Source organism: Caloenas nicobarica, chromosome 8 (genome assembly GCF_036013445.1).
Source record: "Caloenas nicobarica isolate bCalNic1 chromosome 8, bCalNic1.hap1, whole genome shotgun sequence".
Taxonomy (NCBI): Eukaryota; Metazoa; Chordata; class Aves; order Columbiformes; family Columbidae; genus Caloenas; species Caloenas nicobarica.
Window position 1 is genome coordinate 4,084,234 of NC_088252.1, and position 27,922 is coordinate 4,112,155.

The following is a 27,922-nucleotide window of genomic DNA, read 5'->3' on the forward strand; positions in this document are numbered from 1 at the left end:
ATCACAATCTGAAAGGACATAAACTGCTGCAAACAAATCAGAGGATGAAGACATGAGCAATTTTAGATCTGCAATTTTAGCAGAATTTTTCTTTGTACAGCAAGATATTTGTACTTTTGGCAGGCCTAGGGCTAGAGAAAGCTGCCACCATGTCTCATGGTTTCATAGTCAAGAGCTGTTTTTCATCAAAGTATAAACTGCCAGGCAGTCTGCAGGGAAGAGCCCTGATCCTCACTGAACAGCTTTAGAAATAGAAGTGCTGGAGACCTGTGCAAGCTTTTGGTGATTTTCTCAAAAGCTTACAGAGAGAAACTTGACCATCTTGATTACATTTTGTCAAGGTTAAGTGCACTAACGGGTTCTGCAACCTCGACTCCCTCCCATGGCTGCCTGTGCTCAAGGTACAGCTGCCTTGCATTGCATCAGGCTGCTGTGAGAACAGCTGAGGTGCAAGAGAAAAAAACAGCAAAAGCCTCATCTAGGGCCCGTGGCCACACATGAATCTTTCTCCGTTGGTCTGGGAGTTGAATTTAAGCATTTAAACTCAGGCCCTTGTGCTTCGTCCTTGTACAACTCAGAACAAAGACTGAAGTCTGAAGACTTTAATTTCCTCTGCTGCATACACATACATGCACTTCCTCCTCTCACTACCAAACTCTACTTATCTTTAAGGCAAAAAGACAAACATAGAGCTTACAACAATAAACCTTAAATATTTACTGGAGCCTTTCCACGGCCCTGTAGAGTCACTGAGCTTTTTTTGCCTGAGAACTTTTTTCTTCTATGTTTATTCATTCTCAGAAGGGTCCTGTTTTGTCACAACTATAGCCATTACATTATTAAAGGGCAAGTAAAATAGACTCGTAAATTATAAACAGAAAGTACAACTCAAAGTGATCTTTGGTTTCATTCTGGTTAATAAAAATATGACTGATTAGTTAGCTCTCCATGGCATAGTTCACAGCATTTTTATAAACTCCTAAAACAAAACTGTTTTACAAGCAAATTGCAGTGTATTAGCCCTAGGTTCATTTTGGGCTTTTTTACATTACTTTAAAAATGACAGAAGAACTGTAGTGATCCACCACAACAGCAATAACAATAAAGGCAGTAGTTGCTATGAGTGAAGACTATATATTCATACAGATCTTCTCGTACGCATAAATCAAGTTCTAAAATTATCTGTACCTGTTCCAGACCAGGGGAAAGAACTGCAGCCATTCTGCCCTGTGACTGACTTTTAAAGGCCAAGAGATATAAAATAGAGATTATAGAGATGTGAAATCACAGTTAACTTTCCACAGCAAGCTAATCAGGATAAATTACATTACCACATCCCATAGATTAAACCAACATCCCACAAGGAAACACACCCAAACCTGGGTGAAGCATGTGTGGTTGCTAGTGGGTTTTTTTCCAGAGTTACTGGGGGATTCACCCTGGTCTGGCGGGCAGCTCTGACGTGTCTCTCACCCAGCGCTGTGAGCAGATGCTCCTGAAGTGTCCTCCTCGTGTTTTCTGCATTGATCTTGCACAGCTGCACCAGGGATGCTCATGGGACAGGACACCCCGGCGTCAACAGTGGAAAGTCATTGCTTCTTCAACATCCAGGCATTTCCCTTCTGAAGAAACTTTTCTCTCCCTTATTTTAGTACAAAGGATACATTTTGTAGCATTAGAAATTACTTTTTTTCCAAGCTTTTTTTTACAAACTGAAATTTTTCTGATATGGATTTTATAACGTGGCAAAGCTTCCTGCATTCTCAGTTCATTAGATTCCACGTATTGACTAAAAAATCATAAGGGCCTTTAGCCTCTTGCGGACTTTTAAGCAGGACCAGCCGTTGTGACGGGTGGTTTGCATTTAAACACCAAGAGCACCTTGTGCACTACCAAGCCATGACAGTGTTCACCATCTTTTCTGTAGGAAACAATTATTTTGCAAATATAATAGGCCCAGGCAGGATCTCTCAGCAAAGCATATTTTAATAACAATTTTGCAAGACCGGGTGTTCTACCTAAAGGTAGGCACACCTAATAGGGCAAAAAGCCCCTGCTTGTAGCCCCCCAAAATCCCGGCCGCAATTTCGCTCCCCTGTTCTCCATGGGTTGGTACTTTAGGGTTTACAGACCACCCCGACGCATACAATACCCTTCCCCTTACCAATATGGATTCCTGGCACTTTGGCTACCCTTCCCCCTAAATTAACTTGTAAATACATGTATCAGTATATATTCCAGGAAGAGACTGTGTTTTATATTAAGAATTCATAGTCTGATGTCTCTCCGTCCTTCCCCCTAAATCAACTTGTAAATACAGGTATCAGGATGCATACAGGTATCAGTATATATTCCGGGAAGAGACTGTGTTTTATATTAAGGATTCACAGTCTGATGTCTCTCGGTCCTTCCCCCGTGCTAGGGTCAGGTGCCAGGTCCTCAGTTATGTAAAAACAACAGTTCTCCGTTAAACGTTCCCTACATTTTCCACACAGGGGCCATCGTTCCCTGCACTGAACTGAGGGGCTGGGTGTAAAATAACGCCCAGGGTGCGCGACGTGGCGGGAAGCGCCTGTTGACTCCCAGGCCGAGCCCCTGCAGGCCGGGGCAGCCCAGGCCGTGGGGCCGGGCACAGCACCCGCCCCGCTGCGCGTCCCGCCCCGGCGGGGGCCGGCCCGGGTGGCCGGGGACAGCCGGGGACGGCGAGGGGAGCTCGGCATGGCGCAGTACGCGAGGGGCCCCGCCGCCCTGGCCGTCATCCGGCTCCGCAACCCGCCGGTCAACGCGCTGAGGTAACGGCGGGCGCGGGCGGTTCGGGCCCGGCCGCTTTGGGCCCGGCGCTTGCCCTCCCTTGGGTGGCGGGTTCTCCGATTTCTTTCCTTTTTACCTCATTTCCCCCCCTCTTCGCCCGTGTGAGGCCCCACAGGGACTTCTCCCAAAGCCACTCGGGTACCTGCACCCGCCTTGGCAAAAAACAGGCTGTTTTTTTTTTTTTTCCATAACTTCTGCTCGTTATGATAATTTCTAGTGGGTATTTTTCACAGGGGAGGTGTTAGGCTCATCAATCTGTCATCTCTCCTAGAAGCTGTTTAAAAACTTGGCGTATTTCTCATCACCTTCCAGCAGGAGAGCGCTTAGTTCAGCGGTTTCACCTTGCCGTTCCTTCGGAGCTCGGAGGAGAAAAATCAGCTTTTCTGCTCAAGATTTGCTGCTGGTGGAGCTGCCTGCTCCATGGTTTGTGCATGGCAAGTCCCTGCGCTATCTGAATGAGGGCAAAGGGCTTTGGAGATACCAGACGCGGTTCAGCAAGAGGAGCTGGCACCGTGACTCAACCGTTTGGAGCAAAGGCAGTTCATTTGGCTTTTAAAAATTGTAAGAAATCCACCTCTAAATGCTGATCTTGGTCAAGAAGGACCCCAGGCACAAGCTAGTGAAAAACAAAGTCAAACGCCAATGTATAGGAGCCCCTGAAACTTTAGGTTTTTATGTGTTTTGAAAAGGACTTACGTGCTTTTTGGCTTTACATAATTTGTAATAAGGTGTGTATTTTAGTTCTGAGTACCACATAGGCCCTTTTTAAGCAGCTGTAGTTGAAGAGCTGTTCTGTGACAGTGACCATAGTGTCTATTCGGTGTATATTCACAAGCCAAAAAAATCCACAGCAATTATGCTCACCTTCTAGACCAGAAAGTTTGTTAAAAAGAAGCTGAAAGGGACAAGTAAGAGCATGAACAGGAAATACAACCTGCTGCTGTTCTGTGGCAAGCCACATTGCTCTGCAGTAGCTGGCTATGCTCGCTTTTGTTGCAACATGTTTGAAAGTGGAGCAAGATCGTTTTGACGCTCCCAGATAATTAAAATGATAAAACAAACTTGGAGTGACTGGATGGGATTAGATGAAGTAGACATGTAGGACTCCCAGAACTGCAGGGTGCAAGACACCCCTTGGACCTCCTGTGCCCAAGACCAGCCTACAAAAACTTCCAGGCTGTACCCACAGTAAACTTTTCATCCTTAGCATGAAAAGTACAAAATACAGGGGCAAAGATATGTGCTTAAGGAATCTTAACTGTGTCTCTTTTGAGAAGTCCTTGAGAAAAGCCTTTGAACAGCCGGCTGGTTTGGGTTGGTGTTCCAGCCAGCCTGGCACTGTGCAATTGCACGAGGAGCACTGCAGGCACAAGGGACAGGGTACGAGCGTGTCGGGAAGGATGGGAACCTGCACAGCACAGGTTTAAATTGGTTTAGCTGCCGCGAAACTTCAGCTTGAGACGTCCCTGTGATCTTTGATCACATGTCAGGGTAATACCTGTTTTAGTAGGAATCAATGATCATCTCATACTTGCCATGGGGTAGTTTTTAGCTGACATCTGGCTATAGGTAGAGCACACTCTGATCCTTGTGTATTCCTTCTGCATGTTTTATGTACCGGACCATAGGGGAGCAGGTTTGTGATTGCTGTTGGAAATGTTTGACTACGTTGGTGATAGCAGGCTGTCAAAGTTACAGGCAGGAGCCATCTCCTGCGATCCTGAAAATTTCATTTCACAGCAGGCACAGATGCTTTTTAAAAGGCTGGTGGGTTTTTTCCTGCTCTGCTCCAGCCTCACCCATCTCTCCCCATTATATGTGGCAGCTTCCAGGCCATCGCCCTGGCCATTAGCACTTTAGAAGCTACTGGTGGGTACCAATTTGCTTTTTTCTGTCTGACACCAGGCACTGCTGTGCAAGTGCCTCCCAGGCAGCGATTTCCTGAGGAATACATGCCGACTTGTGAGCCTGGCAGCAAATTTGGCTCCCACACACAGACTTCCCCTTCAAGCTCATCTTTACCAGCAGAGGTGGCGTGTGCCCAATTTGGTTTTTTTTTTTCCTGGTCTGCAGAAGTTTAGTATTCAGAGATCTGCATTTGTGAGGCCATAGCGTAGAGAGAAGGGATTTAGATATGCAAAAAACTGGGAAGTTTTGAGGAACAAACAGACAAGACTTACTAGAGAAAGAACTAGCCACACCTTATTAGCAGAGTGGCAGGGTGCTGGCACTGAAAATTAAGAAGAATATGGAAGAGTATTTCAGCATTTGAGCTGACAAGCACTGAAAAGCTCCAGGGATGACAGGGTAGGGGAGTGTAGGTATGGGATTATATAAAGTATAACAGCATAACAGTCACGATTGGAAAAGGCTCTCCCTGGCTGCTAGGATTGGCCCTCTGACCCGCAGTCAGCATAATGATCAGAAAATGTTAAAGGAGATTAGAGAAGCTGCAATTTTGGATAGGTAGCAGTGATGGGACAGCAACTACTGCAGAGCTGAGTCTGACACTGAGGCAAGAGAGAGCAGACCAGGGAAATCCAGCACACTAGTACACAATTTCAACAAAGGAGTCAGGTAAATACCCAGCAGTTATTTCAAACAAAAGCACTGTAAGAAGCTGTCCAAAAGGCAAGAAGCAGGGAGGCTGGACTGGTGTTGTTTGGGGGTTTTTAAGTTTGTTAGAAGCCTCGGTGAGCTGTTCAGCCAGCAAGTGATCCGGTAAAAGCCCTGCATGGCTTGATGAGAAAGCTAAGATGACTGAGGGGGAAGTTCGATTTTCTTAAGAAGTGGAAATCTTACTGAAATGAGGAGAACAAGAAAGCCATTTCAGGAGAGGTGTAAACTGGAAATTAAGACTAAAATAGTGCATCAAGGCATGCTACAAAACAACAGCAAAAACTCTTTACATAAAAAAATATAACCCAGGGCAAGCTTTCAAGATGCTGAGCTCAAAACTGGCTTTTACAGCTGAGGGAAGGGATCCTTACCTTTGATAGTTCCGTGAAATCATCAGCTTGACGTGCTGGGGCAGCCCAAAAAACACTGGGTACCATCAGGATGTATGTTGAGAAAAGAGCAGAGGACATCTTTTTTCTGCAGTGTAAAACATCTTAATTGTTGTGTGTGTTTCAGGATTTTGCGTTTGCAGAAAGATACAAGGACGATCCAGAAAGGGACAACCAGAATAAACAAAGAGACGGCACACTGCCTTAAGAAAGCAGAACGAAAAAGCTGAGTGTTGTCACTTTGGAGAGGAAGAGGCTGTGGGAGAGTAAGGTCAAGGTTTACAAAATCATAAAGAAAGTAAATAAATTGAAGGCATAACCCTTTACCAAATCCTGCAACAGTTGAACTAGGGGCATTTGATTAAACTAGTAGGAGATTGTTTTAAAACAGATAATACAGAGCTTGCTGCTACAGGAGCCTGTGGAGGCAGATGGATCAGCGGAATCAGAAAGGGATTAGACAAATTCACAGGCAGCAGATGTGTAAGGGATGCTAAAAAGAACATGTGTAGATGTACATAGCAACATCCCCAATGCAGTGATTGTGGATGTGGAGGGAAGTGCAAGGGGAAAGGACCAGACCTGCATGTTTTCCTTAAACAGCATTTTCCACTGCTGGATTCAAGTCTCACTTCTTTAAAGGTGACCAAGTTAATTTTCAAGATTACCTTTTTTTTTTTTTTTTTTTTAATGAAGGAAGTTCACATTCAAAAACCCTAGCTAAAATCTGAGATTATTAAGGTAAATAATAAAACCTTGTTACAAGTCCAGCACATCATCACTGCAATGAGTTTTATGCAAACGAGAAGTAACCCGGTGTGGTCACCTACAAGAATATTCTCTTGCCCTGGTGTGCACATGTTCTTTAAGAGCACCTGCTCTGTGTTTCTCAAACCTGTAACACTGAATCATCATTTTCTTGCAGTCAAAATAGTAGTCCTGGCAGAGCTGGCTACATAGCCTGGGATTAAGCGTTGATTGGAATGCATAGAGTGAATTTTTGCATCGTTACTGTTAAATGAATGACACTGTCACAGTAATGAAATACTTATGCAAATTATGGTGACTTTTTGTTTCTTTAATGCTCTAGCTGTTTGAAGTTGTGATACTCTTGAGTATTTTTATAGTTTTACTGTCATACATTTTATTATGATGCTCTCATTGAAAATTACATCTCTTAGTACCAGTTATGTGAGTTGCAAAGCAAGGTAGCCTCTGTGTTGGACTGTAACATATCCTGAGGCAAACATACCGCTCCGTCTTAGGAGAACAAGAACCTGCAAAAAGTCTAGTGTTTCTTCCTTTTTTCCCCCCCAAAAAAAATCCCACTGGAAAAAAGAAAACATATGGAGGAAGAAGAAATATTTATGCAAGTACAAGGTCAAGTTATTCTCTGGCGAGAATAGTTCTGTTGGGTTAATACAGGTCAGGTAGGTATTGAACTGTTATTTTATGGCAGCATTGATGACTAATTTTTTTCCTGTAGGAATATGTTGTTGTCAGTGCTAAGGGCTTCTAACTAATTTCCTACATAAAATCCTGAACCTTTCCATTTAATGCAGACAAACATTTTATGCAAGTGTTTTGCATCTGCTGATCATGTGCCAGCAACAGACACAGAAATGCTTTGATTGCTTCTTGCCTGTTCCCAAGAAAACTGTGCCGTTTTTCTATACAATATTTTCAAATAAGTAACTGAACATTTGTTTCGAATCCTGGTAGGTATTTTTCCCCTCTCTTTGCGCCTTGGTTTGTAAAGCGTAATGACATTTCATAATGGTTTTCCCTTTAATCTTCCAGCCACTAGGTAAATTCGGTATTTCTGCGGCCTGGCTCTCCGCTGATGCAAAAACAGCCCCTGGAGAGCAGCAAACATAGGGTGCAGCCTGTGGGTCCTACTCAAATAGCAGCAGCCACAGCACTTGATATTCCAAAGGGAAGGAGATAAAAACTAAATTTTTAATATGCATTTTTTCCTACATAATATGAAACCACTTATTAAAATTGGAAAGGCTTTCATATTCTGCTACATTGGACTAGATGCACTGGAAGGACCTTTACTGAGTCACCTAATAGTTTTTCTTTGTCACGGCCAAATTATTCTCTTTTTAAGTTTCAGCTTTCAGAACCATTACTAATGTCAGACTTGAGAGTTGTCTTTGATGTCTGGATGAGGCAATTGGTACATAACTGGCTGTTATTTCTCAAAAAAATAACACTTCTCAGTCCCTGGTTGTCAGGTCTCAGGGATCACACTGATCCTTCTGTCTAACGTCACCTTATCCAGGCAGCACCTGATCCTGGAGGCCCCAGGACAGCCCTAATTAATAGATTTTGCTAATAGCTCCTCTTAATTTTTGCTTTTGAAGGAGGAATATGTAGAGGTTGGCTGGCAGGGCTTCACAGCGCTGACTTACAGCAAACTTCTTGGGCTCCCCAGATTTTCCTTTCCAGCCTGTGCATTTCCACTTCAACACTGCCAGCTGCTGCCTTATACAAATATGTCATCACCCACCCTGGACACACCTAGAAGCATTACACATTTATATACTTACAAGTGTGTGTATATGAATGTATTTTAGTATCTGATTTATACACACAATTTGTGTCGATATTTCTATTAATAAAGTGTTAATGCTTCTATTTTTACCTACCATCTTCCTGATTGTCACCATCTTCTAAAACAGACTATATGCTCCATGTCCATCGATACACACACGCATATATAAATTAGCTTCTAAGCTTCAAATGCGAAGTGGGCATGCAGTCAGGTCAGATTTTTGAAATACCTGATGTGTAAAAATACCATTTGTATTTTTACTGTTGCATTTTGAAATTCTTCATTACTTCGTTGCTGACCACATTTACTGCTTGTCCCACACATGTTTAAGTCTGGACCTGTATACAGGTGAAAGCATTTCTAGTCGTCAGCACAATGCCAACCCTGTGTCAGGTGGTTGATAGTTTTTTATCCCTGGAGCTCCTTTTCCCTTTTAAAAAGTTCCTAGCTTGTCAGTGGTTTAGCATTAATTACTTTTAAATTATGCTAAACTGTTTTCCTGAAGATCCGAATGTTTAATTCATAAAGACATTTTTAAAAGAACATTTCTCTGTGCTGCTTGCTTTGGAAACAGCAATGTCACAGCCACTAGAAAACTCGCCAGCAAGGGAATGACAGGTCAGTAGCTATAACGTTGTTGGATTTTGGCGCTTGCCCTTGAAGAGAGAGGGAGACTAAGGAAAGGATTAAACCAGCGAGGCTGTGGCAGAAGACACATGGAAGAGAGACCTGCTTGGATTTATTGCTCATTTTCACTGGGACACTTGATATTTATAACACAGACCTCATGGAAGGGTAACGTAGTCAATTGTTACTCACTCAATCTCTAATTTATTTCAGTTTGCCAGTTCTCCAGGCGTTAGAAGATGGACTGAAGAGAGCAGATGCTGATCCGTCAGTGAAAGCTGTTATGATTTGTGGTGAAAATGGGAAATTCAGTGCAGGTAAGACACCTTCCATCAAACAGCCCAAGAAAAAGGGGAAACGCTCTCCACCCCCTATGGCTGAAGATTCCCTGCCTCATAACACTGGTGGTAAAAGTCCTGATTTGGCTGGAAATGGCCACAAGTTTTTTCTATTCTGCTGTGCCACAATTGACATGGGGCACATGACAACTTAGATTGTCCAGGCCAGAAATAATGTGGTATATTCATGCTGATATGAGGAGCAGTTGCTCATCTCCCTAATGTAGTGGTGTCTCCTTACTCTCCATAGCTTTGTTTGTATAAAGTCTCTGGACCATCAACTGGTCCAATGTATGGAAGGTACCTGGGATGAGGCAGTGGTGAATAACAGATCTTCTCCTGTCATAGAAACCTGGGAAGCTGGGAATGTCTTTGGAGCTCTGCATTGCTTGTTAGTAGTAACTTGCACTTAACTATTCCAGACTCTACTTTTTTTTTTTTTTAAATTAAAATACAGATGTCTGCAGATTTCTGTAGTAAATGCACAGTCATTACAGCTACTATGTATTTTTGTACTTAGCCTTCCCGTGAGCTCTCTGAAAAGGCTCAAGGAGCCAGGGTTTCTTGAAGGTGGTCCCAAAAGGGGTTGATTCCTGTTAACCATTCCTGCCAGCAACACGTTCTGCAAGGACTCCCATCATCTGTGAGCAGCTACATTCAATGGCACAGAGGGAAGGATCTTTCCAGTCACTGCCACTAATTCCTCGTAATCCCTTTGTGCTAACTCAGGAGCTGACATTCGAGGATTTTCGTCTCCGAAGACACGTGGAATTGCCTTAGGCCCCATCATCTCTCTCATAGAAAGCTGTGAGAAGCCAGTGGTGGCTGCCATTGAAGGCGTTGCCTTGGGAGGAGGCCTGGAGGTGGCACTTGGCTGTCACTATCGGGTTGCACACGTGAAGGTAAGGCACGCTGTGAACTGGAGAGGCTGCTGGAGGCATCAGGAGCCATGTGCATAGGGCCAGGGACGGGGTGGGAGGTGTTCCTGGAGAGCAGCAGGACCACACACCTTTCCTGGAATCATCTTCCCCGAGGAGCGGAGCTTTATAGCTACAGGATACAAGTCTGTGCTCAGACATTCTTCATCTACTACATAACCCCTGACATGTTTTCATAAGTCTTACTAAATAACTAATTTCAGTCATTTCTAAATATAAAATTGATTTGTGACTAGTAGAATAAGATGGCTGCATAGAAACTTCAGTAACCAAGTGTTAATTTGCCCTGGGTCTCAGTAGTCAATACCTGTGGCTGTATCTTACTGGCTCATGCAGTGTGACTTTTTCTTCCCCACCCCCCGCCCCAGCCCTATGAATTTTGCATTTCTTTCTGCTGGTGGCCTAGTTTCAATAGGCAGATGAAACTCAACTAGCATTGAGCATTTACAGTTTGATTCTCCAAGAGCCCTAGTTCCTCAGGGAGCACTCTGACCAAGACAGCTTTACAGGTCTTCGAAGGAGTGATCTGGTTTTTACTTGACGCCTCTCCTTCGAGATTCAGAAATGCTGAACTGTCTTTTAGCAGTACCTGGTTTTCTTATAGAGACTCTTGACTGACAGGGCCATCGCCTCACTGTGTAAATCACTGTTTCTCCATAATGCAGTAAAGGTTTCTGTAACAGCATAAAGAGGTAATCTACATCACCCTATGTGCCACCTGAGGGGGGTGCATTAAGTAGCAGTCTTAAAGGGACTCTAGATCTCTTAAGAGCTCAAAGGAAAATGCGCAAAGTATTTTTTTAAATAAGGCAACAAAATCTGGATAGATTAAGACAGGACACATCCCACCCCCTTCCTGCTGTGCCTGGCTTCTCTGGTATAACCCTACTAAATGTCAAGTGCACCAAGAGCCATTTGAAGGAAGATTATGGAAGAATTAGTACATGAGTGGTACCAGTTTTCCTTGGCTAAATTTCCAAGAATTGGAGTAGGAAGGTAACAGGTCACAGCGTGCCCTCCAGCATTTGGTAATGGCTGTTTGAAGGCGTTAGTTACATGTGTCCAGGGGATGTGTGCTAGCACAAATACATCCACTGAAAGGTGATGTTGTTCCTTTGTGTACACACACTCTTAAAATGGTTGAGTGGGCTTTTGTCTTAAATCCCTTATGCAGCAGAAAAACAAGGATGAAGTTTCTATGTAGAAATTTTGAGGCTTCCTAGAGGAGCAATGTGTGAATCAGGTCTGCTTGTCTTTCCTCTGTTCTGCTCAGCTTGTAATTATCTCTCTTTCTAATCAGAGATGTTTTACTTCATTTTAGGCACAGATGGGTTTACCAGAGGTCACTGTTGGGCTACTTCCAGGTGCTGAAGGCACTCAGCGCCTGCCCAGACTGATTGGGTTACCAGCTGCTCTGGATATAATCACTACAGGTAAAGCACTGTGCCTTGGTCTTGCTTTATGTATACAAATATGATATGGAGTCCTACCACCAGCTTGGTCTAAGAAATATTAATTTATTTTACCTGTGTAGCTGCTCGGGTTGAAATTCAGCTTGCTTCCACTAATAATGGGCTAAGAAAGGGATACATGTTCTTCTGAGGCAGGTAGTTAGTAACGCGTTTTATTTACCTGATGATGAGCATGTCTCAGATTTGAAGCCAGCTACACACAAGTCATCTGATCAGATGGAAAAGAATGAAATTGCCCATCATGTCTCACTGTAGTCACCTTATTTCTCTTTTAATCACAGGAAGACACATTCTGGCCACGGAAGCACTGAAGCTGGGCTTGGTTGATGAAGTTGTGGAAGAAAAAACGGTTGAGGCAGCAATTCGCTTGGCAAACAAAGTGATTGGTGAGGAAAGAATTGTAGCAATGCCAAGAAATAATTGGTGATGTTTCAGGGCTGGAGAGAGTCAGAACAAAGCCCACCAGTTTGTTCCCATTTATATGCTCCATTCATTAGGCTTTGGCATCCATATAAGATAGAATTAATTGCAGAATTTGTTTTCTGTTGTCTGAAAAACTCAGATGCTGGAGAGCTGCAGAAATTGAAGTGAGGATTTGGAGAACAGATACGTATCAAATCCTTCTGCTTTTTAATTATATATCCAAACGCACACGTTCCTCCGGGCTGCTGTATTCCACTGATTTGGGGGAGTATGTGCTCCTTCCATATATAGTTTTGGATCACAGCTGGTATTGCATGTGTTCTGGTTGAACCATCCAAAATGGCTCATCAAAAATAACCTTTTCTCTCTAATGAAGGGGCTGGCACATCCTCAGCCCAACTTAATGATCCATGAGCCTGTAAGTGACTCTGTCCCTAATGCTTCAGCTGCTATGTAAGAAAATGGCCTGTGGGGATGGGAAGGATGGGGAGAGATTTTTTTTCCTGACCTTAGAAATAATAAAATGAAATTCACTGGAGTTAGGAAGAGGAACATTCCTTGTGCAGCACGAGGAGCATCACCTTGAGAGAAAACAGGATATTTTCCCACTATGAACCTCCTTGTACCTTTGGAGACAGACCATTGACTTCCATCAGGAGCTCTGTGATAATGACATGCATGCAATGAAGGAAAAATCCCTTTCTGCTTTGATCCCATGGCCTTCCTAGGCAATTCTTTTCCAAGCTGGGGTGCTGCTTTTACTTCTGCAGTTCTCTTCACTACAAACAAGGCACCTTCTCCTCTCTAGGAACATTTCTTCTGTGCAAGAAGTTGAAGGAGCCTAAGCTTTGTCCTAGATGACCATGCACAATATTTTTAAGATAGTTCAATGAAAGGGCTATTCTCAAAACATCAGTGTCTTGCATACTTCCCCGTAGCTTGAGATTTACCAGATAGGTGCAAAAGGATATTTTTTGGCAAGGTTTTCTGTAAGAGGTGCCCTTCCTTCTCACTGAATTAATCCTGTGGTATTTTGGGGCTTCATTTGTTAATGCAGAATTGATGACAAACAGACCTCTTTTCTCCTATATGTAATCAGACTATTTAAATATAATTCATTAGAAAGATGGGTGATTTACTTCACTATTGCTTCTAAAAAAACCCAAAGATACTTTGCTTCATTGATTTTGTCTGTTTTGTATGAGAATTCTGTTTCTCCATCTGTTGAGAGCGCAGTGAAATATTATTACTCTCCTGGGCAAATTAACCCAAACAGCAGTGATGTACCCTCTGGGCCTCTGAATGATGCTCTGCAGAAGATCTATACCAATATTGATGGCAGCAGCAGTGTATCATATCATAAAATGATTAATAGCTACATTGCTAGAACTGGCAAGCCAGTAAGCGTTCTGGATTTCAACAAATGCTATGTGAAGTTGGGTGAAATTTAGATATTTATATGCTGATTTCTTCTGTGGCAGACATTTTACAGTGATTGACAGCTGTGAAAGTCAGCTTGACCTTGGAGGAGAACATCATAAATGAATCAGTGAGCACACTATTCCTCAGTGGAACTTGCTTTCTGCAGCTTATGTCTGCTGCCACTACTGGAAAATTCCTCTTCTGTAGCTTCATTTTCTTTGGAAATTGTCACTACCAAGAAAAAAAAAGTATCTTGAGATACAGGGATCCTTGATGGATATTCAGCAGGTAACCTGTCCCAGACTTACTCATTATTAGTGGTAGATATTCTGTTTGTTGCTGGGTTGAATTACCCCAGTAAACGTGAGTAACATCATTGAAGGTGTTCCACATTGCATTATATGCCAACTCCAACAGGACTTTAAAAATGCTTTCAGGCTCATTCCAACAGCTTTACTGGCATTTACAGGTTGTGCTTTGACAGTGAAAATACTGGCAAGTCAGCTAATCCTTATTTCTCTCCTGCCTGGAAAATTTCTCATTAGACCCTGAAGAAGACCATGAAAAGTTCTGATGTACCATTTAGCCTCAGGCTACCTGATAATTTTAAATAATGGTTTACCCAGAGACCAGGTGTTCCTTTTGAGTCATTCCTGGCTTTGGCCTTTGCCTAAAATTAATATAATTCTCCTGCCATACAAAGGCAGACCAGCACTTTTATTTCTGTACATCAAGCGCTAAATTGGAGCTGCAGAAGAGATGACAGTCCTGCATAGCAGCTCTGGGTTTTGTTCCCATTTTTCAGATAATCTTAACAAAACTGGAGACAGAATTGCACAAAAAAAATGCTGTCACAGAAGTCCACTGTCTTTGTATGGCATGCAGCATTTTGTTTCTAATGAGATAAAAAAAAAAGGCTAACAATTGTTGGCTTCTTACAGAGGAGTTTGGCTAAATAACTAATTTGGTCACTGCTGGAATTTCTATTCCTGGGAAGGCTGTATGGCAAGATAAGTCTCAAAGAATCAATCCAGAAATTGTTTTCTTCTGGAGCTTTCTTAGCTCTGGAGCTGCAGTGTCTCATGGCAAGAGATCAGTCTCAAATGACTGGCCTTACTTAAGCAGTGGTCCTTGATTATTGTTTGAATATGCAGTTGCCAGGGCTGCCTTTATGGTGGGTATATTGGTAAAACATCTTCATCCATACATTTTTATGGAATATTCCTAACAAATATCACCTTCACAAGGAGTTATGAAACAATCCTGAATAAGTGGTTGTAGGAATACAGAGACAATTACTGATTCCAAGTTAAGTTTTTCATTGAAAAACAGTGATTATATATTGCAGATCACAAGCGAGCATATGTTTTGGCCTTCTTCAGATAAACTGGCAAAAGAAAATATCTTCGCTTTTGAAGGCATTTTTGGAAGAAATAAGGAACTAAATCCTTGGAGACAAGGAGGATGTTCTTTGATCAAGTATGCTGATAATTATTGCACTAATTCAAAGCTGCATTACATCATTTGTCCACCTGATGGCATCACAAAATTGAAAAATGGGTGTCACTGCTTGTGGCTGGCAGTAGCCTGCAGTGTGTATTGCCCTCCTCTCGCTGGCCTGAAGGAGAAAACAGCTGGGAAGATGTACAGTATAAAGACATTTTACTCTCTCTCCAAGGCTCGTGATTCTGGCTGGCACCTTCTTTAGGCAGAAGGTCCAGCACAGAGCCCCTGTGACACAACCAGAGTTTGTGAAAGCTCTGACATAAGCTAGACTTGTCTCTCACAGGCCTGAGACCACCATAAACCTGAGGAGCAGGGGTCTGGTTTCAGCATTGTTTCTCAGAAATTCAGCAGCAGTGCACTGCACCAGGAAGACCATCAGGCTACCCCTGCCTCTTGCATGTGGAGTCTTTTAGTATCCTGAGAGTTTACAACTCTGGGGTGATTTTTTTTTCTTTAAATAGCACAATATTTGATATCGCATGCTTGCGTGTTGCTTTTGCTGATAGAAGTTTTATAGGCTTGATCTGTCCTTTGTGCCACCTGGACTACAAACCCTAGTAAAATAAAGCAGGTATCTGTGCTAACTCCTGTGCATGGACGACACTTTTCCCTGAAGCACTGACATGTGATGCTGTTTGTAATGTTCCTGCAGCTTTGATTTCAGAAGTGAAGCTGCAGGTGTCCCACACTGGTCTCTTCCCAGATTTGGATTCAAATAATTTTTTCCTGTTCATAAATACGCCCCCGGTTCTTATTAGCATTGCAGAAGCAAAGCTACTGCATGAAGATGCTGTAGAAATACATAGCAAAACCTATTTAGCTTACAACTAAATGAGAGTTTTATTACAGGACCCTGAGGAGAGTTACTTTCCTCTCTGAGGAACTGTCTCACGCCCTCATCAGTATTTGCACTTAGAATACTCTTTGCTATCTGAAGACCACACTTAAAGGCTCACATCATCATTCCTTTTTTACCAGTCCTTTCCACAGAGATATCATATGAAGCCCCTTGATCTGCCTGGTCTCAACTGGCCTTCCAGCCATCAGATCTGTTTTCTGGGACAAACCTGAGGTTTCTTCTAGTGATGAAATGAAACCCACTGTTTAAGTCCTAAATAAAAGACTGTAGATAAAGAACATTTCTAGGTTAAACACATACATTTAGGGGAAAAAACAAAGGATTCCAAAATATGGGAACATTTTTTCTGACTAAATCCTGCAATACAGATACAAACTATATTCACTGTCAGTGCGAAAACATTGTTTTTATGAACTCTGATTAAAAGGGAAGCTACTTACACAGTGAGTGTTCATCTTTTTGTGTTCTCTAAAAAGCCTTAATTAAAAAGCCTGAGCTCTGAAGACCATGTTGGAATATGAAGGGGATACATCCCAAATTTCTGGTCTTGGTCCTCCATGGTCTTTCCTGAGGCAAAGCTGCCATTAAGAGCACAGAAACAGCATGAGTATGGGCAGATCAGAGGTCTCCCAGCAGGCACCCAGGTCTGTACTTCTGAAGAGGATGGAGAGGATTTTGGCATCTGAAATGTAACTAACTTCTCTCAATTAAAATCCTTTCTAGGTATCACCATGGCAACCTCTGTCTGTAATGAGCCTCATGTATTTGTGTGGCTGCTTGATTCACCCCTTCCTGACACAGAAGCATGAACTCCCCTTGTTATTCATTTGCTCCCCGACTCCTGCTGTGTGAGCTGTCTTCTTGGTTAGTCCCAAAGTGAACAGGACGACTCCTGCTGTCAGGGAAGAACTGAAGTCAGGGTTTATTTCTCAGTCTCTCACAAATGCCTGGGTCAGGAGCCTGGCTGGGATGTATCTGGCTGGCAAAGTCAGTTGGGCACTGAGTACTAAACAATACTGGAGGAAAACATTAGTACTGGAGCTTATAGAAAGAGCCATATGAATGTGGCAGCTGGAACTGTGGTGTAAGAGAACTGGAGAAGTCAAGGCAGTCTGTGTAGCTGAGAAAAGGAAGGAGAGAATTACTTCTCTGAAATAGCCGTCTTGCTTTTTTGAAGTCTGAGAAGGGTCTTGAAAAATTGTAATTGTCAGAAGAAGCAGAGAGCTGAAGAGAAACATCAGACAGTTCTAGACCCAGATCACTATGCTGTGCAAGCCCTAATGCAGTGAGCTTAGGAGGAAAAGAGGAAGACTGCATTCCCAGTCTATGGAGAAAGGGGTGAAAATCTGTACTCTTCCAGATGTGGATGCTTTGTTCTGTAACTCCATTTTTCTGCCCCCAGGCCAGCCACTGGAACCCCGCAGGCTCAGCCTGAAGCCAGTTCCAAAACTGCCCAACATGGAAGCATTTCTCAGTGAGGCTCTCGTGAAGCTGAAGAAACAGGCCCGCGGGTACCTGGCTCCAGAGCTGTGCTTCCAAGCAGTCAGAGCTGCCACAGAGCTGCCCTTTGCAGACGGAGTTCGGAAGGAGCGAGAACTGTTTAACGTCCTGCTGACATCAGGCCAGGCCCAAGCACTGCAGTACGCTTTCTTCGCAGAGAGAGCCGTGCAGAAGTGGACAACACCCCATGGAGCTTCATGGCAAAACGCTTCCCCTCAGCCCATCCACAAAGCAGCCGTGATAGGTAAGGGAATGAAAAAAATCCGTTCTGCTTGCTGATTGTGCAGTGGACAGCAGAGCTGCAGGGGTGTGAGATGAGCATGATCAGGCTTTGCTCGTGGCAGAAGGCTGAAGCGGGATTCCCTGGCAGTCATTTGCCAAAGTCAGGGGTACCCATCACAGGCACAAACACATCACACCCACAGGTGACAGGCAAGAAGTTGTCGTTGCATCAGTAAGCTCAAACCAAGTCAGATGGCAAGCCATGTCCCACTAGATTGTTACCTGATGCCACCTCTTCCTTGAAAAACTTTCTCTCACTTCAGTAACAGCCTCATCTGTGGACCATATCAGTCTGTTGCCTTTTAAATACTGCTGAGTCCTGGCTTCGTTCAATGTTATATGCAGTTTTGCATTAAATTCTCCTCCTCCTGGTCTAGTTCTGTACTGCAAGTGCATGTGCACAGAGTCACTCAGGGATATATTAATACAAAAATGTTTTGACAGCTGTATTTTAAGAAGATTTTATCTCACTGGGATCCACTCCTGCCATTTTGTAGCCCAGCAAGATAATGCCTTCATTAATTTTTTATAAGAGCAATTTAAATAAAACCTTTGATGCACTGCTGAGATTTAAAAAAAAAACCCACAACTATCTCTCAGCTCTGCCTGTTGATAGTAGCTCTGAAAAATGGTTAGGCAATTAATGGAGCACTTGGAAAACATCCATCCTGTTTCTGAGAAAGCTCACCAGATCAACATTGCTCTTGCTTGGGTACTTCTCAGGCCCCTTCTGCTCTGCAATTTGAACTCTCTGAAAGCTCATTTCAGGCCATGGAAACACTTTTTTGTGGAAGTTCCCTTCTCTTCATTAGATGCCATGCCATACTTTTAATGAAAATATTTTTTAAACATTGGTCGACAAACCTTGTGAGGAGGATCCATGGCTGCTATAGTGTTCAGGTAAAGAGGCATGAATTATTGCCAAGGTTATCCTGTGATGGAAGAGCACAGTACTTTGGATGCCTGCAATCCCAGATGGATCAGTCCTGCAACGTGTACTTTGGCAGGATGGATTTGTGTTGACATTTTGTAGGAATGATCAGGTGACTAGAATGGGCATTCTTTGCTCCATACTGATAAATCATGCTGGAATAATACATTTACAAGGTCCCACTTGCAATGACAGTTTAGCCAGAAGGGCTGTTTCCATCTGAGCTGCTTGTTCTGGTGCTGTAACTGAGCTAGAGGGAATTCTAAGCACAAATGCAATCTTTATTTGAAAGATTCTAGTAGAAACATAATCTGTATCTTATTTCCAAACTGAACTGGCTGCGCTACATCTCCCATCCTCTGGATTAAGTATTTGCATCCCATCTCCAGACAGGTTTCCAAATTCTGGTCTCAAATTGCCCCAACCTCTACCCCCAAGTTTCAGTGGTTATTGTAGCTGGTTACAGACAATGCTGAAATTAACTCATACTTTTTGCAGAATAAACAAACTCAGTGCTTGGATACTTTTGCTGCAAAACATGATCTGTCACACTGCTGTCATGACTCTAAACTTCCCCTAATTTTTCAACACTTCATAAAGCATGCATAGCCAAAGTGGGAACAGGATTCTAGGAGAAATTACACTAAAACCAGGTACCAGGTCCTTGCTCCTACTTAGTGTGCTCCAGATAATGGCCAACTTTCATATTAGCCATGTTCAATACATCCTGTAAATTACTAGCAGGGAACAGCTGCACCTCAGGGATGGGGAGCCAGTGGCAATAACACCTCCAGGGGGACAGAACCACCAAATTTTTGAGGCTGCAAGGGACCTCTAAATGTCACCTTGTCCAAGCCCCCTGCACAAACACGCCAACCTACAGGCAAGTCTCCAAGAGCATGTCCGGACAGCTTTTGAGTCTCTCCAAGGATGGAGACACTACCACCTCTCCGAACAACCTGTGCATTGCTCAGTCACCTCCCAATAAAAAAAAAAGTGTTGCTTTACATTCAGATGGCACCTCCCATGTTTCAGTTTGTGCACATTGCCCCTGGTCCTATCACCAGGAGCCAGTGAGATGGGTCTGGCTCCATCTTCTTTATACCATTCCCTCAGGTATTTATGTACATTGATGAGATCCCTTGAGCCTTCTCTAGGCTGGTGTCACAGCTCTCTCAGCTTTTCCTCATATGAGACACACTCCAGTCCCTTCATCATCTTAGTGGCCCCTTTGCACTTCCCCTTGCTGAACTTGGGGAAGTTCCTACTAACCCATTTCTCTCTCTGGATGGCAGCGCAACCCACCGCTGCATGAATTATTTACAGTACCTGAGCAAGGTAGACCCAGAGATCATAGCCAGGATCCACTTCAAGTGCAGATGATCAAGCCAAGGCCACATGATGATGGAAGGTCCCAGATAAAGTTGGAAAGCCAGTCTGCAGGCTGAGGTCTGGATCAACAGGTTTACACCTTGGCATAGCCACAGCAAGACACCAGAACTCCTCCAACAGAACTTAGGAAAAGGCTGAAAGCCCAGGCCTGAGCTTAAATAGGGCTCTGAGGGCTGTGGGCAGAGTGTGTGGGTGGAGGTGCAGGTGGAGCTGGTCAGGGTCGTTAAAGCTAATCAGGGCCTCGACACTTGCCAAGACTCCTAATGCCTTTTCTGAATTGCTGCTTCTCTCCATACAGCCCCCACAGCCCACAAATACAGCCTGCTTTGTTTGTGCTAGTTGTTCAGGTTATATTTCATTTGATAAGTGACATCTCCTATTTTGGAGGTTATTAATCACCTCCTTTTAACTCTGAATCCCACACCATATTAAGTGTCACTGCTTTCAGTCACTTCTTTCTGCCACCCCACTGTGCTTTTTCTCCTTCCTCTGGAAGGTTTTTCTCCTATTTTGCCTTTTGATATCAATGAAATTGCAAGTCCCTTAGAGACAGGCATAGAACATGCCAACACAGTTGTATTTTTCCTTTCAGGCTGCTGTAACAAAAAAGTCATTCTCCAGCCAGTACCATGCTGTACAGTATCTCATAATTTCACATTCTTGATTTTAAGTACATTCTTGCAGCACCAGAAATCAAAATCTTAGGGATGATTTTTGAGGGACTGACGCCTTTTAAAACAGCGCTGCCCATCCATGTAAGTGTTGAGTCTACCTGGGTGATCCAGGGTCTCTCTGTTTTCACTGCAGAGAGGAGGGCAGTAAGAGCAAGATGTTGCATCCATTCTGGGTGGTCAGAAATCATGCAGACTCCGTTTTCCAACACACACTAAAACCACGTTGCATTATGCTGCTGCTTCTGTATTTTATCACTGCACGGTGGGAAGCAACTGAGATCACATTGACTTCCTCCTCCTGCAATACCTTTTCCATAGGCACAGAGGACCTTTAGGGTATGGTAGCAGTGCCATGAATGCTGGGGAACCTTGCTTTGTGGCTCCCCTATCTGTCCAATATTAGCAGGAACTTGTTGGAGGGAGCTGGCACATCGCTTGCTGACCACGTCTTAATGTAGATTCAACATCAAGGATGATTTATCATTTTTGTGGGTGTATTTGATAGATTTCCGATGACCTGACCGCCATTCCTGTGCAGTGCTGCCTTCCCCTCAGCTGCCTTTGTCTGCAGTTTGCTCTCTGGGAGACTGAGAAGCAGGTTCTGAACTCTCGACTCCCATCTCTTTCCACTTTCTCTGGCTCCGTGTCACCCAGAAGGGTTCTTCTCTGTCCCTTCTGCAGTCTTCCCATAGCTTGCCTTGAGTATCACATTATTTCTGCTTCAAATTAATACCCTGAAACAGAGAAAGCAGCAGCTCCAGTCTGCAGCAGTCCGCCACCGCCAATTGCTCATTGTTGTTTTTAAAAGGAAAACTGGAACGGTCTTTGCATATTTTTACCAATCTGTAAAGTATTCTTTCCATTGCCCAGCATTTTAAAGTCTAAATATTCATTATAGTCCAGAATATTTTCCACTGATCTGTATTTCTCTAGTGTACGTGACTGTACATGAGTTGCTTTGTACGTATTTCGAGTTCATTTGTTTTGAAATTTGTTTTTAAAGTCCTTCAATTAATTTTGCATGATTTTTCATATTCTGAGTACCTCATGTGACAGATCAATAATTAACAGTCATTACTCACTCAGCTTGCCCAGCAAATGGATTTGTCATATCCATATTTGGCCTGAAATTACATGGGTTCAAGTGTAGTTTTATTTATATGTCAAAGCTACATTTCACAACGAAAGACCGGAAGCAAGATGGCTAGAAACTGTTCTTTTTCCTAAAGCAGATTTCAGTCGTCTTTTGAAAGATGTGCCTTCGGCATGAAAGATGGTGACACAGCTCTGAAAACTGTCCCTGGCACGGGAGATAAGAATATAGGGGTTTTTTTTCATGGTTTGGTGGAAGTGAGAGCACTATTGAAGAAGAAACAACTATATGTAGAAATTCTGGAGTAGTTCCTAGGTGTGTTTTGGTCTGTGTGATCTGAGCTGAGCATGAAACATTTCCCTTGCTCTTTCTTCTGCAGCTTTACACATAAGGCCCAATGATTCCCTACCATTTTCTTCTGCCTTAATATATTCTTTGCCAAGATCACTTGGCTTTATACAGTTGAAAAAGGGAGTCCTCAGAAATGCTTCTCTCCCTGCTAGATAGCCAAAGCTCTCCTTAGTTTTATAGCCCAGTTTTAGAATATATTTCCAGGGGAGTCATGCTGTGCAAGCTCTAATGTAACAAAACCCTTGGGGCTTTCATTACTCTCTCTGCCAGCTTCATTAAGCATCATTTCATACAGGCCACTGAAGAGTTCTATAGGAAGTTGAGAGACAGCTTTTCTAGGTCAGAAACAAGCTTGGGAAGCTCATATCTTATCTATAAGCTTATTCCCGTGGCCTAGAAAGTGAAGTACTACAAGCACGTATGCCTGTCTATCGTGGGATGTCTGAAACATGGATGGGAGTACTCATACTACATGTGGACAAAAGCAAACTGAAGAATCAGCTGGCACCACTGCAGAACTTCCCTGGAAAAGAAGGCTGGAGAACCTCTGCTCATGGAAGAGATTTTGATTTAGGAAGAAGCAGCATGTTAATATTGCAAGAGAACTGCTAAGATTTCAGTTGTGAGACTGAACAGGAGTTAATCAGGCCCAGGATTTGTGCCTTATTTCTTCAGCAGAGCTTGGAAATTCTAGGGAGAAATCCCAGGTCTCCACTCTGGAAAGGAAGAAAAGGCTTCAAGAGGGAGCCATGAAGAACCCAGAAGTGGAACTGCAAGCCCTTGTTATCTAAGGAGAGCCTTAAAGATGGGGCCAAGCTTGGTGGGTATGCATGAGGTGCTGAGTTACCCTCCTGCACTGCCCAAGGAGCAAACTGTCCGTGTTGCTCACCCAAAACAGGGAAAAAAAGGTCTCTAAATGTCCCTGCTACCACATGCAAGCCCAGGAGTACTAAGCACAGTGTTTGCATTCGGGGTTTTTTCAGTCAGCAAACCGTGGACACTGAAATACTAAGAACTGATTCGTGTCATTCTGGTTTTCTTTTCAAATTAGTTTTTAGCAGTACTTGATTATGAAGTAGTAAATCTAATTTCCTAGAAAGGAACTCCAGCCTTTGCTTGGGAGTGTAATGGTTTATAAGCTGGCTGCCAGGTAGCGATGTCTGTAAAGTCTATCTTCTTGGGGCTAAGCAGGGAATGTTTTAAATGTCTTGTGTGTACACACACTGAGGGTGAACAGACCTGAACCATGGGTGTGTAGCTTGCAGGAAAACATACTACCTTGTTTGACCTTGATTGTTTAAGTTGTTTAACTGATGACATAATTTCAGCTCTTCTTCACAAAGCTGCTTTAGACAAATTTTTTAATCCCCTTGTTTCTCTTCATTTGCTTAGCTGACTTTCATTTGTAAACCTGGGATTAAAAAATCATTTTTACAGAATTATAACAAACATGTACTTTGTCTGGTTGTTGCTTTATTTAGGATATTAATAATCCTCCCATTCAGATGCTTCGCACTTTTAAAGCTGGTTAAATTGTGCTGGCCTTCTCTTACTAGTTTGTATTAAATTAGTCTGAAAAGCCTCCATCATAGGAGGGCAGGATAAGTAGTGTGGGCTGTGTATCACAGGGAAATGAAAGCGTGCAGCTTCCTTTAACGTAAGAGAGGGCAGGGCTGGTGGAAGGGCTCAGAAGAAGGGAAGGGATCAAGCCGTAATCTCTACACCGGTATTCCTGGGAGTATGAGCTGGTAGTAGCACATATGGACCTCGGAGAAAAAAAAATGCAGCTCGAATGGGTGCTCAGTTACAGGAATTCCGGGGAAGCGCTTGAACTGTGTGGTTGGACAAGGCCGGCTGTGTCTTCCAGAATATTGGAAAGTTAGGAATGGCCTGTGTTGGAGGGCTTGGGAGAGTTCCCAGTGGGCAGGGATGCAAACAGCAAGCAAAAGGCTACTGATGTTCCAGAGTGATTAAAAAGGAGATAGAAGACATTTAAATCTGGATTAAGAATGCTGTGTTGGTTCCATCCTGTTTGACCTGGAGATGAGACATACAAGACATTAGAGACAAAGTTAGGGATCAGTGTTGAAGATGATTTTGTTTGCATTTTGATTCTGTCAAAGATTATGCAGTGAAGTTGCGAGGGAGAAGAGGAAGGGGACATAGAGGAAGCTTGGAAGGAGGGAGAAACCAATTGTCTGAGCTTTGCTGGTGTTAAAATCTCTGGGTGCAGTCTGTTTGCTTACACTAATATTCTTCTGTGCCTGCCGATAAAGGACCATCTCACAGGAACTGCGAGGCACTGACATCCTCAGGGTGAAGCTTGCTTGTGAAACTGCCTGGTAGAAGTTGGGAACAGGGCTGGAGATGAAACTCCAATCTCCTGTCTTTGATCTCCAGGTTCTGACTCTTTGATGCTGGTTTCCACAGGTATAAAACTTTGCAGGGAGAAGACATTAATCACGTGGTGTGCACACACTGCAGTCAGTCCCACTGCTATTTTGTAAGCCTGAGAGGACGTTAACTTGGCTTTATGCTCATTTAGGCTCGCTGAAAGAGAGAATTCACCTTCCTTTTTCCCAGTCTTCAATTATTTTTTTTCTATCTGTGCACCACTCATTTTGCATAGGCTTCCACTTTTTATCCTGGAGATACAAAGGAAATGCTACTGTCAAGCGATTAACTGTACCATTTTTCTATTCATAGTCTCTGATTCTGTCTCTCTTTTACCCCTAGGGCTGGGAACAATGGGCCGCGGCATTGTGACTTCTCTGGTTAAGGCCAACATACCTGTGGTAGCCCTGGAGCAGAATTTGGAGTATCTGAACACGGGAAGAAAAGCTGTGATGCTCCTTTTGGAACGCGAGGCTATGAAAATGGAGCAGGGTGCCCAAACCCTGGATTTCCATAACCCTGCACGTCTCCAGTTCACTGTGGACTTTGATGCGTTGCGGGATGTAGATCTAGTTATTGAGGCTGTGTTTGAGAACATGCCGCTAAAGAAGGAAATATTCCAGAAGCTTTCAAGAATCTGCAAGCCAGCAGCTCTTCTGTGTACAAACACGTCAGCCCTGAACATCGATGAAATAGCTTCTGCCACAAGCCGCCCACAGCAGGTGGTTGGCACGCACTTCTTCTCCCCTGCTCATGTGATGAGGTTATTAGAAATAATCTATGGCCATCATACATCCCCCACCGCCATTGCCACTGCTGTGCAGCTAGCCAAAGCACTGAAAAAAGTTGCAGTGGTCGTCGGGAATTGTTTTGGGTTTGTCGGGAATCGAATGATGTTCCCGTACATCGAACAGGCAGTTTTCCTTTTAGAGGAAGGCAGCAGACCAGAAGCAGTAGATCAGGTTCTTGAAGATTTTGGGTTTAAGATAGGACCTTTCCGAATGTCTGATCTTGCTGGGCTGGATGTGGGCTGGAGGTCTCGGAAGGGCCAGGGCCTCACTGGGGCCTCTGTACCTCCAGGAACACCTGCCCGCCAGCGGCACGGCCGTCGCTACAGCCCTCTGCCCGATCTTCTGTGTGAGAACGGCAGGTTTGGCCAGAAAACTGGAAAAGGCTGGTACCAGTACGAGAAGGCTGGGGGCAGGACAGCCAAGCCAGATCCGTGGCTGCACAACATTCTGACCCAGTACAGAGACACCCATCGCATAAAGACCCGCTTTATAGACCAGGAGGAAATCCTGGAGCGGTGTTTGTTTTCCCTCATCAATGAAGGGTTTGACATCCTGGCTGAGGGAATAGCATCAGGCCCAGAACACCTGGATGTGATCTACATCCATGGCTACGGGTGGCCAAAGCACAGGGGTGGCCCCATGTTCTACGCTTCCACCGTTGGGCTCCCTCACGTTCTGGCTAAACTGCAGAAATACTCTGAGGCTCACCCTGATGTTCCCGGGCTACGACCCAGCACCTTTCTGAAAAAGCTGGTGGCTGTGGGGAACCCACCCCTCAAAGAATGGATGTTCTACCTCAGCCAGCCAAGCAACAAGCTGTGATTTCATCATGCCTGCTATATACATTCAGTGGAGGCTGATCTCCTGAAACAGGTGCTGTAATTGCACTGTCTTTTCCAATCAAAACCAAAGTGCTACAGGCTTGTAAACAATGTCACTGACCTTCCTGGGCCTTTGCAGACAATAACTTTGGCTGATGATTGATCTCAGTTCACCTCTTGCTGCAGGTAACCTCTGCTATCACCCACCCTTCCTTCCCACCGCCAGCCTCACCCGCCTGCTTTGCACATTGCTGTGTGAAGGTCCATCTTATTTTTGCTGTGTCTTCAGGTCTTCTCAGCTGTACATCTCTTCCAGTCCGTCTTTGTGGATGGGAGGGAGCAGCATGCACAGCCCACAAAGCAAATCAGGGTAGAAGACAAGAGGGAGACAGCCACAATTCACCTGAGACCAGCTGGATCTACCAGATCCTGCCCTAAATCTATTTCCCAGTTTGTTCAGGTCTTCACTGTGCACCCCCTCTCCACTGGATTCCCTGGCTCTCCCAAGATGCCCAGCTGGAGCCTGATCCCTTCCCGCTTCTGCAGGAGAGATGCCACCAGTGGCACCTTTCAGAGGTAAAGCCGAATGAATTGGAGAGAGCAGGTTTGGGCAGAGAGCACGGGACCAGCCCTGCCCCTCCCTGCTGCAGAGGAGATTCAAATAAATGACAGAAAAGCCACAAATACATTGGCCTGACTAACCTGCCCTGTGGCATTGGCTCATGACTGGCCTTCTGCAGCCAGACTCTGTCCTCTGTTCCATTATCCCCACCCAGCTTTGTCCAGGCAGAAACATCTTCTGGCATCTCTTAAGCGTGGATTTGCATTGCCATCACTGCCCTGTTTCTTGCCTGCCAACAGCTACCGGGTCCTGGGTCTCAGCGTGCTCTAATTGAGCAGACCGAAGCCTGGCATGGCACTTACTGGGTTTTCACCTGGGCAGAGGGCACACTGAGAAGCGCACAGCAGAGGCGAGAAGGTCGCTGCAGGCAGGCAGGGAGGCCGCAGGTCTCTGGCAGAGAGCAGAGCAGGGGGAGACTGAGCCAAACTTGCTCCAGACATGATGCTTTGGGACAGTCTCCCATTTCTCCTATCTAGTGAATGTATCTTCCAGTCCAGTGTGGGGAATAGGTTGGTCTGGGTTCCCTTCTCAGGATGATTGTCACTGGATGTCTGACTTTTGCTGTTTATTTTAATAAAACTGCTTGGATTATCTAATGAGAGATTACATGGTATCAAATGGAAAAGGAGAAGAAGGAAAATGTGCTTGTTCTTTTTTTATACATACCTCCATTGCTTCGCTGCAGGGTAGAATTAGATAATTCCCGTTTGTGGGGGAGTTTGTGTTTGAAAAGGCTGCATGCTACTTTTTTCCTAAATATATATCATTTTGCCCTTTATCTACCCTGTCCTTCAGCAGGTCAGGGTGCAAAACTGAAGGCAAGAAACCCTTCAGAAGTCACAAGCCAACCCAAGTGCCTGGTTCCAGGGAGGATTTTTCTCCAGGACCAAAGAGCTAACTCTAGGCCCAGCAAACTCCTGCTGCTTCCCCCGAATCCTTGTGTGCCACAGCTGGGAGCAGTCCAGGGTTTGCTCAAAGGTGAAGAGCTGCTTCCACACGAGCAGACTCCACGTGATGTGTTACACAACAGCTGGTGCTGGCGGCTGTCATGTCATCCGCAGGACAGCTCTGGACACGACGCACTGCCCAGGATAACATCCCCTCTCC

General features: G+C 44.2%; 1 protein-coding gene across 1 annotated transcript; it reads left to right on the forward strand.

Moving 5' to 3' along the window:
- The first annotated feature begins 2,668 nt into the window (after positions 1–2,668).
- EHHADH (enoyl-CoA hydratase and 3-hydroxyacyl CoA dehydrogenase) lies at positions 2,669–27,411 on the forward strand. The gene is made up of 7 exons (XM_065640090.1): positions 2,669–2,792; positions 9,220–9,323; positions 10,074–10,246; positions 11,604–11,715; positions 12,036–12,140; positions 17,367–17,708; positions 24,924–27,411. The coding sequence occupies exons 1-7, from the start codon at positions 2,719–2,721 to the stop codon at positions 26,192–26,194; spliced, it is 2,181 nt and encodes a 726-aa protein (XP_065496162.1). The 5' UTR covers positions 2,669–2,718; the 3' UTR covers positions 26,195–27,411.
- The last annotated feature ends 511 nt before the right edge of the window (positions 27,412–27,922 follow it).

Excerpts from the sequence above, each read along its gene's own strand:
- EHHADH (XM_065640090.1), top strand. The coding sequence starts at position 2,719 with ATGGCGCAGTACGCGAGGGGCCCCGCCGCCCTGGCCGTCATCCGGCTC. Across the intron at positions 10,247-11,603 it reads ATCGGGTTGCACACGTGAAG|GCACAGATGGGTTTACCAGA; the intron begins GTAAGGCACGCT and ends ACTTCATTTTAG. Across the intron at positions 17,709-24,923 it reads CCACAAAGCAGCCGTGATAG|GGCTGGGAACAATGGGCCGC; the intron begins GTAAGGGAATGA and ends TTTTACCCCTAG.